Here is a 12,542-nt window from a genome sequence, read left to right as displayed (position 1 = left end):
GTTTGAAGCCTCAAAATAGACTAAAATGGAGTTATCCCTAGTGGAAGCATTGGAACAGTGTGCTTGACCTTAACCACTCACACAGTCCCTACATCAAAGCAAGAAAAAGAAGTGTATTTTTTTTTTTTATAATTTATTTATTTATTTTTTCAGTGGGTTTTGTCATACATTGACATGAATCAGCATTAGATTTACACGTATTCCCCATGTCGATCCCCCCTCCCCCCTCCCTCTCCACCCGATTCCTCTGGGTCTTCCCAGTGTACCAGGCCCGAGCACTTGTCTCATGCATCCCACCTGGGCTGGTGACCTGTTTCACCATAGATAATATACATGCTGTTCTTTCGCAACATCCCACCCTCACCTTCTCCCACAGAGTTCAAAAGTCTGTTCTGTACTTCTGTGTCTCTTTTTCTGTTTTGCATATAGGGTTGTCGTTACCATCTTTCTAAATTCCATATATATGAAGAAGTGTATTTTGACTTCTTGCTTAATTTAATGTGCTAAACCAAAAGAGAGAGAGAGACATGACTTGAGAGAATTAGAACAAAATGCCCCACCTTAAACTTCATGGTAAAGAAGATCCTTATGCTTGGTAAGGGAGACTCTGACCCTGTGAGGTCAGGTCCTGGGGTTTAGCTCAGCCACCCCGCCCCATCACCCCACACCACAAGAACAACTGGCTAGGTTTTTGAGTTTTATGGTCACAGGGCATCTGCTATGCATAGCCATTGGTTTGCAAAGGAAATGGGCCAAGACACTGAGGTTAAATTAGTGTAAATCTTTCATCGCTTATAGGCAGATGGCGTCCAACATGTTTTTCTCACAGTACAAGGCTATCTTCACATATAAGGACTGTTCACCCTGGAAACACATGCTTTCCCTTCCTACAATAACACATTCATATTAAGAAAAAAAAAAAAATGAAACCTTCTAACCGCCAACAAGATTTAATGTCTGTCTTCTGTTTACAGTTATTTAGAATTCCTCCTTCTCTTGACTGCTTTGTTTCTTGTGCTGCCACCACCAAAATTCCCTGCGGGGATGTGGATGTCTGCGCACCCCATACCCACCACGTGTCTCTGGTCTCCAGAATGCCGGGCTTGGAGAGTTGCAAAGGGCAGTTGCTCTCAGCCTTGGTCATACTGCACCTCCTCTAAAAAGAATGGAAAGGTTAACAGATCCGGCCTTTTCAGGAGAATCCTTTAAATGTACTTTTCCAATCCTATAGAGCAGATTCATGCTCAGAGATCAAATAAGTCTGGTCTTGTTTTGAAGAACTGGAGACTAGTTCTCCTGTCAAACTTAATGTTATAGTATTTTTGTGACTATGTACATTTTTAAAAAGTTGTTGCAAACTTTAGGTATGATTTTCCTATTATTCACTATGAAAGTCATAGAATATGCTCAGAGTTGACAGATTTACAGTTGACTTGACCAAGAACTCGTTTTTAACATAAATAGTTTATATAGGCTAGGAATGCCCTTCCAGCCTCTCCAACTCTGAACATGGGCACCCCTACTTGCTACCTTCCAGCTCTCAAAATGTCATCTAATTCTGCAGGCATCCAAGACGCTCCATGTTCTATAGCAAACTGCTTTTTGGAGGTTTGTGCTTACAATTTGATTTGACTGCATTCCATTAAAATTTCCCCAAAACTAGCTCCAGTCAAACTAGTGCTCATTATTGGTCCATATGGTGGCCAGAGTTCATCATTGGCTTGACTAACTGTGTCAGTTCTTTCCTAAGAGATACATTGCTCTCCCACAGAACTGCATCAGCACTTAGGGTTGTTTTCGGAGATGAGAAGCCATGCCTTAGTTTTGAGAACTAAAAACTTTGTCCAACTGATAACTATGTTAGAAAGTGGTTCAAGGAGTTTGGAAGGGGTGGTTCCTAGCACTTTGCTTAGCAAATCTTATTTTGGAAAAGTTCCCTGCCCTATTGCATTTTGAATTTCCTCCCAGATACCATCATCTGGGGATCACTGTGACAGATCTAATATCAGTATGCTTGCTTGAGAGGTCAGAGTTATGTCCCTCCACATATATTGCAAGGGAGAAGGTATTCCATTTATTTCCTGTTCCCTGACTAATGCTTTCCTATCACCACGTAGATGCACATATCAAAGTTACAGTGCAAGGAAACATTATCCTCTTCAAAAACTATTCAGAAAGTCTTCTGGCACCAGTACAGAGTTTAACTTAAAGACTCCCTAAGTTGGAATTTACCAAATACATTCACAGTTTTAGAAAGAGAAGGGGTTGGGGTGGGGGGCACGTTTGTTTCCAAAAATAATACTTAAGGTCAGAACTGTTTAAAAAGAAGCACTAAAATAAAAAAGAAGCACTGCTAAAAAAATTACAGGATTCAGAGAAACATAGTATTTTTGTACAGTATCTCCTAAAATGTTCAGATCGCTCTCTACATCTCTTTACAATGTAATGTCTCTGAGTAACTGGTTTCCCAATAAATTGATTTTGATGCTGCTTCTGCTGTGTTCTGTGTGCTTAATTCAAGCAGAAACTTTAGCAGGGGAAAATCGTTAGCAGATGTTTCTACTAGCTAATGGTTTGCATAGAAGGGGAGAGGGTAATATGGGGAGAGGATGATTGAATTACCTCTGTACAGAGGTTCTGAGTCATCTATAGAATCCGAATCATGGTACCTGTAACTTCTTCCCCTGGTGGGTTGGGAAACCCATGATGACATGATACCTCTGCCCCCAATCACCCTTTTCTCTGGATTCTTCTTGCTTAGTTACATATGCCTTTTTCCTGCCCTCTTGCTAACATGTGCCCAATGACATACTTCTAACCTGCTAATATTTTTGGAAGGTAAGCTCTCTTACATTCTGATAATTGTCTGTTTGATTTTGAAAGCCAGAGCACCCTGAGGCACCTCTACCTTGATAGAAATCTATTAGCATATTAGAGTTTGCAAATACTTCTGTAATTACCTGTGCATCTTCCTCCTTTTGCTTAAAGAAGCTTATGATGGATTCATTTAAGCAGAGGAGATCTTTGCTAACTTGGAAGACTTAAAACAAAATTCCAGGGCAACTCCAGCTGAAGGTGATTTGTTTAATGTGATACTGACTATGTCTCCTCCCCTTTGAAAAGTGCCTTCAGCATTCATATTTGGGGCACTCTTGTACTCTTTGAGTAGTGCGTATGATGTCAATCATCAAGTAATTGTGTATTTATCAAGCAGCCATGTTCTGCTGCTTTTTTTCAAGGGGGGAGGTGCAGTTCTCAGTCACAGGCAGAGGGGAGCAGGTGACCACACATCAGATCTGAACTGAGTTTGTCCCCAGATGGTATCTCTGCATCAGCCCGAACTGTTAATGGTAGATGTGGAGATGAGGGCCTGGGTTTTTCATTCCATCCAGAGCCAGTCAGGTAGAGCAGGTGTCAGTGCCTGGCCCCCACGTGCGCAGGAGCATTGCGTAGTTAACACTGAATGTTGTGTGCCTAACACCTTCATCTCCTTTCCTCCACATTGTTCCTCGTGTTCCGAAATGTGAGACCGTGATTGGTTGTGTTCCAATTTGTGTGCCGTTTCCTTGCCTGACTTTTCTTGTTCTGTTTTTCCTTTTTCCATTTTCAACATCCATTATTTGGTCCCACAATGTTCCTGCCGCGGGTTGACCATTGAGTGTTCCAAGGAGCATTGAATGGACCAGTGCATTAATTCTGCATTTTGTGCTTTTCTAGGTCTCCAGAGAGAGCCCATTCCCTCTCCTGTAATAACTGTAGAGCACTTTAAAGAATCAACGGGTGTTAAAGGCCTTCCCCTGTACCCGGACCCCTCCCGGGTACCTGGCACGAAAACTCAGAACAGTTTAGAATCTGACTACTTGGCCCGAGATGGCCCTTCCAGCAACAGCTCGTTCCACAGCAGTGAAGAGGAGGGGACCGACCTTGAGGGGGACATGCTGGACTGCAGTGGCTCTCGCCCTCTGCTCTTGGAGTCAGAAGAAGAGGATGAGAGCTGCAAGCCTCCGCAGGGGAAGCTAGGAGGAGCCACTCCCTTCACTCAGCCAGAGGTGACTCCCGCGCAGGCCAAGGCTTTGCAAGGTGGGAGGAAGAACCAGTTCGGAGCCCTCACTCAGCCAACTGCTGATGGACTTGGTGAGCCAGATGTGTTTGCCACTGCCCCCTTCAGGAGCTCAAGGGTTCCCGCTGATGACATGGACATTTTTGCCAAAGCCCCCTTTGTCTCCAAGGGCAGCGTGGCTCCTTCCCAGCCAGAGGAGACGGATGTGTTCTTGAGAGCTCCCTTTACAAAGAAGAAAGGCATGGAGGAGTCAACAGTTGCCCAGAGCCCCGCCCAGGAGCAGCCCGGTCTCCTGAGTCAGACCGATGACATCCCTCTGCTCCCGGGCCTCGATCGAGCCGTGTACCCGTCCATCCGAGCTCAGTATTCCATGGCTGGCTTTGCCCAGCCGTCTAACCTCCCCTCCCACCCTGTACAAGCAGCAGACCATCTTGACAGCATCTCTTCCAGGGGCTCCTCCCTGGAATCTGGGGCCCATCCTAATGACAGAAACAAAGGACCTCAGCCCCAGAAAGAAGCTGTCTCAGGCCCCGTGGCAGGCAAACCATTCCGCCCCCAGTCTTTATCCAAATATTCCCGTCACTATAGCCCCGAAGATGAGCCGAATCCAGAAGCCCAGCCCATCGCTGCCTACAAAATTGTTTCGCAAACCAATAAGCAGTCGATAGCTGGCTCCGTTTCCATCACATCCCTTTCCTCCAGGACTACGGAGCTGCCAGCTGCTGATCCTTTTGCTTTAGCACCCTTTCCTTCGAAATCAGGCAAACAGAAACCTTAGGAGCCATGCCTGAGCCTCAGGCCTCTGTCTCTACCCTACCCTCAATACCCACCACATCACTCCCAGCTGAGCCTTCCTGAGAAGATTTATATCAATTATTCTCTTTCAGTTCCATGAGTCAGAGCAGAACTTCTCGAGTCAACAAACTCAGTCAAGGTGATACTTAGTTGAAACTCCTCTAAATTATGCTCATTGCTTTTGTTTATATTGATTTCTGGACTTTCAGTGAGCGTGTCCATCTTCACCTCCACCCAGAATTCTGCTTTCTGTTGTTTGCCTAGAAACTTTTAATCTCAAACCACTTCTCAGTAAATCCAGAAATAACTTCCCAAAGGGGCCATGCTATTGCTACTTTGATTCCTGTAGTTCCTGTTCTGAGTCATGTCTAATGAGGAATTAAGATGAGTTCCTCCCAGACTTGGTTTCATACTCTTGAAAAGGGTACATATCAGGAAAGAAACACAAGATAAAAATTATGTTCATCAAAAGGAAGTGTGATCCTGAAGATACTAATCATTCCTCTAAAACCAGCAATTCTAGAAGGCTTCTCTGGACATGAGCCTGTGTAGGCCACCCTGGTCCTCAAGCATGAGTGTCGGTGGGTGTGTAACATGTGTTAGATCCTTTCCTTTGTAGAAATGCAAACAGATGAGATTTCTGTGCTGGTGTTTGATGGCGTTGAGCCTTCCCCCACGTGCACATTTTAAAAATTCATGTGAGTGCACAGCTGTGTGTGTACATGTCTGTTTGCACAGGAAACGTGCTTCCTTTAGGTAGATCCTGTCCCACTTTGTGTACCCCCAAAATCATTCATTTGCTGGTATTTGTTTGCCTAACCTAACTTACTTGAACCCTGTTTTTATTGCATTCTTTTCTCATGGCAAAATTTAATTTATTGGAATGAGTAGGAAAATCCTGCTGGAATGGAATTTTCCAAGTAGATTATTTTTTCCTTTAGAATTTGCTGTTAACAAGTTTCATTCATAAAGTCTTGAAAAATTAACTATCCTTATACAGTTTCCCCTGAGAACAATAGAAAACAACACCTTGTTACAGTTCCAACCACTGGGTTTGGGGTCTAAGTACTTTTAAAAAGTACTCAAGTAATTTTAAAAATCTTAGGTCCGAGCACTCCATGCTGTCATTATGAAATTAATTGATCATGAGACTAGGCTACAAACTAGATTTGCTTTTTGTTTTTCCACATCTTTGTCCCCTTTGTCTGCCCCTTGAGGAAGTAGAAACCTGAGACATGTAAATAAGTTTGGGAGAATGAAAAGAACTGAACCATTCAGCCATGTGAACCTTCCCATTCTTTGTCCCCTCGGATGGTGAAGCAGGTCAGACAGGTGCTTGACTTGCGCTTTTGAAATGTCTTCTATTTCTGGAAAGATCTGAGTTATTCTTGACTGTCCTCATGCGCTTTATTATCAGTGCCTTAAGTTGAAGCTTACATCTCAGTGGGAAGATTTCTCCTGAAGAAGTTCATGTTTCAACTTGCAAGTTTTCTGTAACTCGTAGTAAATATTCATGATTTCTCCATTAGCTGGGGAAGTTAGAAGAGTTGCTCACCAACCAAGATTAATGACTTAAGAATTATGGGAAATTCATCTGAGAATCAAGTCTGAATGTCAGACTCAATTGCCATTGATTAAATGTAGTATTTTTAAATTTGAAATTCTGGGATCTTGACAGTAAAATATAAACAGATACTTCTCAAGACTTTTTCTAGTTTAGTCTCCACCTATTTCAGCTGTCCAGGTTAAAACATAAATAATTGGCACTGGATCAGGGCTCCTAGCAGTGGTTTTTCCAAATGAGGCTTCGCAGTGCCGGCCCTTCACTTTTGAGGATGCTAAATGTTCACTGGGCTTTTCTCCCAGTGATCATTTCTGAATATTCTGTGTAACAGTGGATGTTGAATCATCTTTCCAATTGATTGATTTTGGCTAACGAGTATGAAAATTTACACCCCAAATTCTTACCTTGGTCATTATCAGTTAAAGCCTGCATGAGCAGGAGTGAAAGTTCAGTTCAGTTGCTCAGTCACGTCCAACTCTTTGTGACCCCATGGACTGCAGCACACCAGGCCTCCCTGTCCATCACCAACTCCCAGAGTTTACTCAAACTCATGTCCATTGAGTCAGTGATGCCATCCAACCATCTCATCCTCTGTCATCCCCTTCTCCTCCTGCCTTCAATCTTTCCCAGCATCAGGGTCTTTTCAAATGAGTCAGTTCTTCTCATCAGGTGGTCAAAGTTTTAGAGTTTCAGCTTCTACATCAGTCCTGCCAAAGAATATTCAGAACTGATTTCATTTAGGATGGACTGGTTAGCTGTCAAAGGGATTCTCAAGAATCTTCTCCAACACCACATTCCAAAGCATCAATTCTTCAGCGCTTAGCTTTCTTTATAGTCCAACTCTCACATCCATACATGACTACTGGAAATACCATAGCTTTGACTAGACAGACCTTTGTTGGCAAAGTAATGTCTCTGCTTTTTAATATGCTGTCTAGGTTGATCAAAACTTTTCTTCCAAGGAGCAAGCGTCTTTTAATTTCATAACTGCAATCACCATCTGCAGTGATTTTGGAGCTCCACAAAATAAAGTCAGCCACTGTTTTCACTGTTTCTTCATCTATTTGCCATGAAGTGATGGAGCCAAATGCCATGATCTTAGTTTTCTGAATGGTGAGTTTTAAGCCAACTTTTTCACTCTTCTTTTTCACTTTCATCAAGAGGCTCTTTAATTCTTCTTCTCTTTCTGCCATAAGTGTGGTGTCATCTGCATATCTGAGGTTATTGATATTTCTGCCAGCTGTCTTGATTCCAGCTTGTGCTTCATCCAGTCCAGCATTTCTCATGATGTACTCTGCATATAAGTTAAATAAGCAGGGTGACAATATACAGCCTTGATGTAGTCCTTTTCCTATTTGGAACCAGTCTGTTGTTCCATGTCCAGTTCTAACTGTTGCTTCCTGACCTGCATACAGGTTTCTTAAGAGGCAGGTCAGGTGGTCTGGTATTCCCATCTCTTTCAGAATTTTCCACAGTTTATTGTGATCCACACAGTCCAAGGCTTTGGCATAGTCAATAAAGCAGAAATAGATGTTCTTCTGGAGCTCTTGCTTTTTTGATGATCCAGTGGATGTTGGAAATTTGATTTCTGGTTCCTCTGCCTTTTCTAAAATCAGCTTGAACATCTGGAAGTTCATGGTTCATGTACTGTTGAAGCCTGGCTTGGAGAATTTTAAGCATTACTTTGCTAGCGTGTGAGATGAGTGCCATTGTGGGGTAGTTTGAGCATTCTTTGGCATTGCCTTTCTTTGGGATTGGAATGAAAACTGACCTTTTCCAGTCCTGTGGCCACTGCTGAGTTTTCCAAATTTGCTAGCATACTGAGTATAGCACTTTCACAGCACTGTCTTTTAGGATTTGAAATAGCTCAACTGGAATTCCATCACCTCCACTAGATTTGTTCGGAGTGATGCTTCCTAAGGCCCACTTGACTTTGTATTCCAGGATGTCTGACTCTAGGTGAGTGATCACACCATTGTGATTATCTGGGTCATGAAGATCTTTTTTGTACAGTTCTGTGTATTCTTGCCACCTCTTCTTAATATCTTCTGCTTCTGTTAGGTCCATACCATTTCTGTCCTTTATTGTGCCCATCTTTGCATGAAATGTTCCCTTGGTATCTCTAATTTTCTTGAAGAGATCTCTAGTCTTTCCCATTCTATTGTTTTCCTCCATTTCTTTGCATTGATCACTGAGGAAGACTTTCTTACCTCTCCTTGCTATTCTTTGGAACTCTGCATTCAAATGGGTATATCTTTCCTTTTCTTCTTTGCCTTTCTCTTCTCTTCTTTTCTCAGCTATTTGTAAGCCCTCCTCAGACAACTATTTTACCTTTTTGCAGGTATTTCTCGAGGTATTTCTTGGCTTCCTACTTTTGCATTCCAGTCCCCTATAAATGAAAAGAACATCTTTTTGGGTGTTAGTTCTAGGTCTTGTAGGTCTTCATAGAACCATTCAACTTCAGCTTCTTCGGCATTACTGGTCGGGGCATTGACTCGGATTACTGTGATATTGAATGGTTTGCCTTGGAAACGAACAGAGATCATTCTGTCGTTTTTGAGATTGCATCCAAGTACTGCATTTCGGGCTCTTTTCTTGACTATGATGGCTACTCCATTTCTTCTAAGGGATTCTTGCCCACAGTAGTAGGTATAATGGTCATCTGAGTTAAATTCACCCTTTCCAGTCCATTTTAGTTCGCTGATTCGTAAAATGTCGATGTTCACTCTTGCCATCTCCTGTTTGACCGCTTCCAATATGCCTTGATTCATGGACCTCAGATACCAGGTTCCTATGCAATATTGCTCTTTACAGCATCAGACTTTACTTCCATCACCAGTCACATCCACATCTGAGTGTTGTTTTTGCTTTGGCTCCACCTCTTCATTCTTTCTGGAGCTATTTCTCCACTGATCTGGAGAGATCACCTTTCAGTGTCCTATCTTTTTGCCTTTTCATACTGTTCTGGAGTGAAAAGGATGGGAATATTCAAGGAAGGTTCATCCTAGAAACTCTTAAAGTAGAAGGTCATTCTAATTCACCCTTTCAAACTACTCAGGATTACCTCTGTAACAGCCCTGTGAAAAGACTTTCCTTTGGTTTTTTGATCAATTCCTCCTGATCATTTTTGTTCTCAAGATGAAATCAATAAAATTATAGTGATCTTATTACATAATTGAATCATTTGTTAAGTTGAGCTCGTAATCCTTTTTTATTTTATTCTTGCTAGAGACCTATGCTGGGTGGAGACTCTATAAATACCTTTTTTGAGCAAGAAATAAATATAGACACATGCAAATTACTTTTGTGTCCTTAATGATGCATTAAAATTTTTGGATTATTGGATCACAATTATTAGTGAATAACTAATGAATTCTGTGCTGATGGTCTTTGGATCACATAGGGTAAATGCATCATTTAGAGAGAAAGTGTTCTTGAGACTTTCCTGGTGGTCTTGTGGTTGAGACTCTGCTCCCAATGCAAGCGGGTACAGGTTGCATCCCTGAATGGAGAGCTAAGCTCCTGCATGCCACACAGTGTGGGCAAAAAAAAAAATAATAAAATTTTAAAAATAAAGATAAAATATTCTAAAAAAAAAAAAAAAAAAAGATAAAATATTCTTACCAGAGGCCATCCTGAATCTGGAAATCTGGGAAATTTAGCTTTACGAAATCAGGAGTGCTCAGGGTGCTTTGAATTAAGTAGCAAATGCATGTTTCCAACAACTACAGGGAGCTAACATTAAAGAGAAAAAGAAAACATATAGTCAACAAAATACTGCAGTCCTTGTTTTAGTTTGTTTTCTGTGTTATATGCATTACACATAGGATACAGAATACAGAAAGGAACCTGTGACCTTTCATTTCAGTGGAGTGCAGTGAGCCACAATATGTTTAGAGATAAAACATTGACCCACAGCATGCACTGATGAACTGTTAAAAGAGTCCACATCAATCAACTAACACACACGATTGAATTAATGAAGTTATCTTATGTGTGGTGAAAGATGTTAAGCGTATCTGTTTCTTAGGCCCACACTTGCCTGTGTGCTTAGTCACTCAGTCGTGTCGTGTTCGACTCTTTGCAACCCCTGACTGGAGCCCACCAGGCTCCTCTGTCCATGGGATTCTCCAGGCAAGAGTGGGTTGCCATTTCTTTTTCCAGGGGATCTTCCCGACCCAGGGATTGAACCCACATTTCTTCCATCTCCTGCATTACAGGCGAATTCTTTACTGGCTGAGCCACCAGGCTCACACCGAGAGCCCTTTAGCTTCAAATACTTATTAGATTGGAAAATGGAAAATGAACAGAATTTGATGCTAAAGCAGGTGCTGGACAGGATTCAATGATATCTTGGCCACAAATTCTTTTTCATTTTGGGCTCACTCATTGTTGAGTTGAAAATCTCGAATGTGTGGACTGATGTGTACGTATCTACACTCCCATATTAGGTCTGCGTGTAACCAGGCAACCAAGATTTCTTTCTGAACTTTTAAGAAAAATACCAATATATTATTGACCCATTATTTAGTAAGTTTTAGAATACATGTACATCATTGTTTTCATCTATTTGGTGGACATTTCACTGACTCATAAAGTAGCAGATTTCAGTTTCTTTAAGATAGGTGTAATCACAGAGTGATCTGGCAATAGAAATTCACTCATGCTGTATTTGTTTCCATAATGAAAAGTCTCCAAAATGCAGGTTATATAATATGTATGCATTGTATCAAATAGAAAATTTTATTATAGGAAACCAGAGAAGACTGAGATCTCACTCACTCTCTAGCAGGAAGGATACTACTTAAGTTGGAGCCCCTTGGGTCCCTTTAATAAGGAAAAATGTTATTCTCTGCTGTGTCTTTGGATTTGAAATTGGAGAACACTGGCTAGTCAGCTTTGGAATGGCTGCGGGTCGCACAGATGCAGTTGTATATGAACTCAGATTATTCTGATGAAAGGTACATAGGAGAGTCACTGAAAAGACCTTCTAAGGAGATGGGGGCACCTTCTAGGTGTTCACAGCCATTCCTGAGTTCAGAATCTCCAATCCTGCCTTCTGGAGTAAACATGAAGATTTTAAATAGAATCATAAGTTTAAATTCTTAGTTTCCAAATGACTGTCAACTATGTTTGTTGATTGGTTGGTTTTAACCAGCAGAACACTTGCAAACTTGTGAAGTTCACTTAACGGAAAATTTCAAAATGCTTGAAAATAAAAAGTAGTATCTGGTTGGGGATTGTTTTTGTGTTCTTTCACTATGAGATAAATTCACTAGGTTGTTGAAAACAACTTAGCTGCTCACCTTTGATGTGGGAATTCACACTGACAGTGTCTCAATTGCCAGGATGCCTCCTGCTGTCTGACTTATGGTCCTGCTAGCCTCATGAGGATGTCAATCCAACTGTGAGAATATTGATCTTTATTAGGAATCAGGCCTCCTACATGTGATGCCCAAGATCCCATCCTTAAACTGACAGACCCAAGTCTTTTCTGGTTTTTCTCTGCTGCTGCAAGTCTGTGGCTTTACCTTGCTTGCTCATGTCCTCATTTGACATTCCCCTATTATAACCATACCAATAAGTGGGGAATGAAAGAGAAGACTGAAGGATCATGTTGATTTTTATTTACCTTCCTTTTTCCTGTAAACAGCTTTTTCTTAAATTTTAGCCTAGCCTGTGATACCACACTGGAATAATTCCAAATAAAAATGAAATGGTTCACCTTCCCCATATCTTATGGACTAGAAGGAAGGTTGGCAGAAGCCCAGCCTTACTCTTCAGAGACACAACTCAAAAGCCCCATGCTCTCCTAGGACGCAGGGGCAAGTTTATGCATGAAGGACTCTAGAACAGCTTGTAAAATGTAATTTGTAATTCCATAAGAAATTTAGTCTGAGCTACTTCTCAGCAATCTCAATATGAGTGACAGTACCTTGAGTTTATAATAGCAATGTTTTGTTCTTGAAATCAAGTCAATGTTATCTACATTGCATTATAAGAGAACCATATGTACAACGTTAGAGGGATCTGTGTGATTCCTTTTGGTGAGGAATTGGAGAAATGTTTTTTTCCCCAATATCAGTTAAAGTGAGACTTTGGGGGTGAGAGAAGACAATATCA

At 41.5% G+C, this 12,542-nt stretch overlaps 1 protein-coding gene across 21 annotated transcripts in view; it reads left to right on the top strand.

Annotated features, from left to right (window-relative positions):
* AAK1 (AP2 associated kinase 1) overlaps positions 1-6,986 on the top strand; it is a 163,468-nt gene extending 156,482 nt beyond the window's left edge. For all 21 annotated transcript variants that reach the window (XM_043468986.1, XM_043468985.1, XM_043468991.1 and 18 more), the window contains one exon: positions 3,718-6,986. In XM_043468986.1, the coding sequence (XP_043324921.1) occupies positions 3,718-4,838 (1,121 nt within the window). In that variant the 3' untranslated portion in view covers positions 4,839-6,986. The remainder of the gene's footprint in view (positions 1-3,717) is intronic.
* The last annotated feature ends 5,556 nt before the right edge of the window (positions 6,987-12,542 follow it).

Source organism: Cervus canadensis, chromosome 5, assembly GCF_019320065.1.
Source record: "Cervus canadensis isolate Bull #8, Minnesota chromosome 5, ASM1932006v1, whole genome shotgun sequence".
In the NCBI taxonomy this organism is placed as follows: domain Eukaryota; kingdom Metazoa; phylum Chordata; class Mammalia; order Artiodactyla; family Cervidae; genus Cervus; species Cervus canadensis.
The sequence above is the reverse complement of the archived record's forward strand: the minus strand, read 5'-3'. Positions and strand labels throughout refer to the sequence as shown.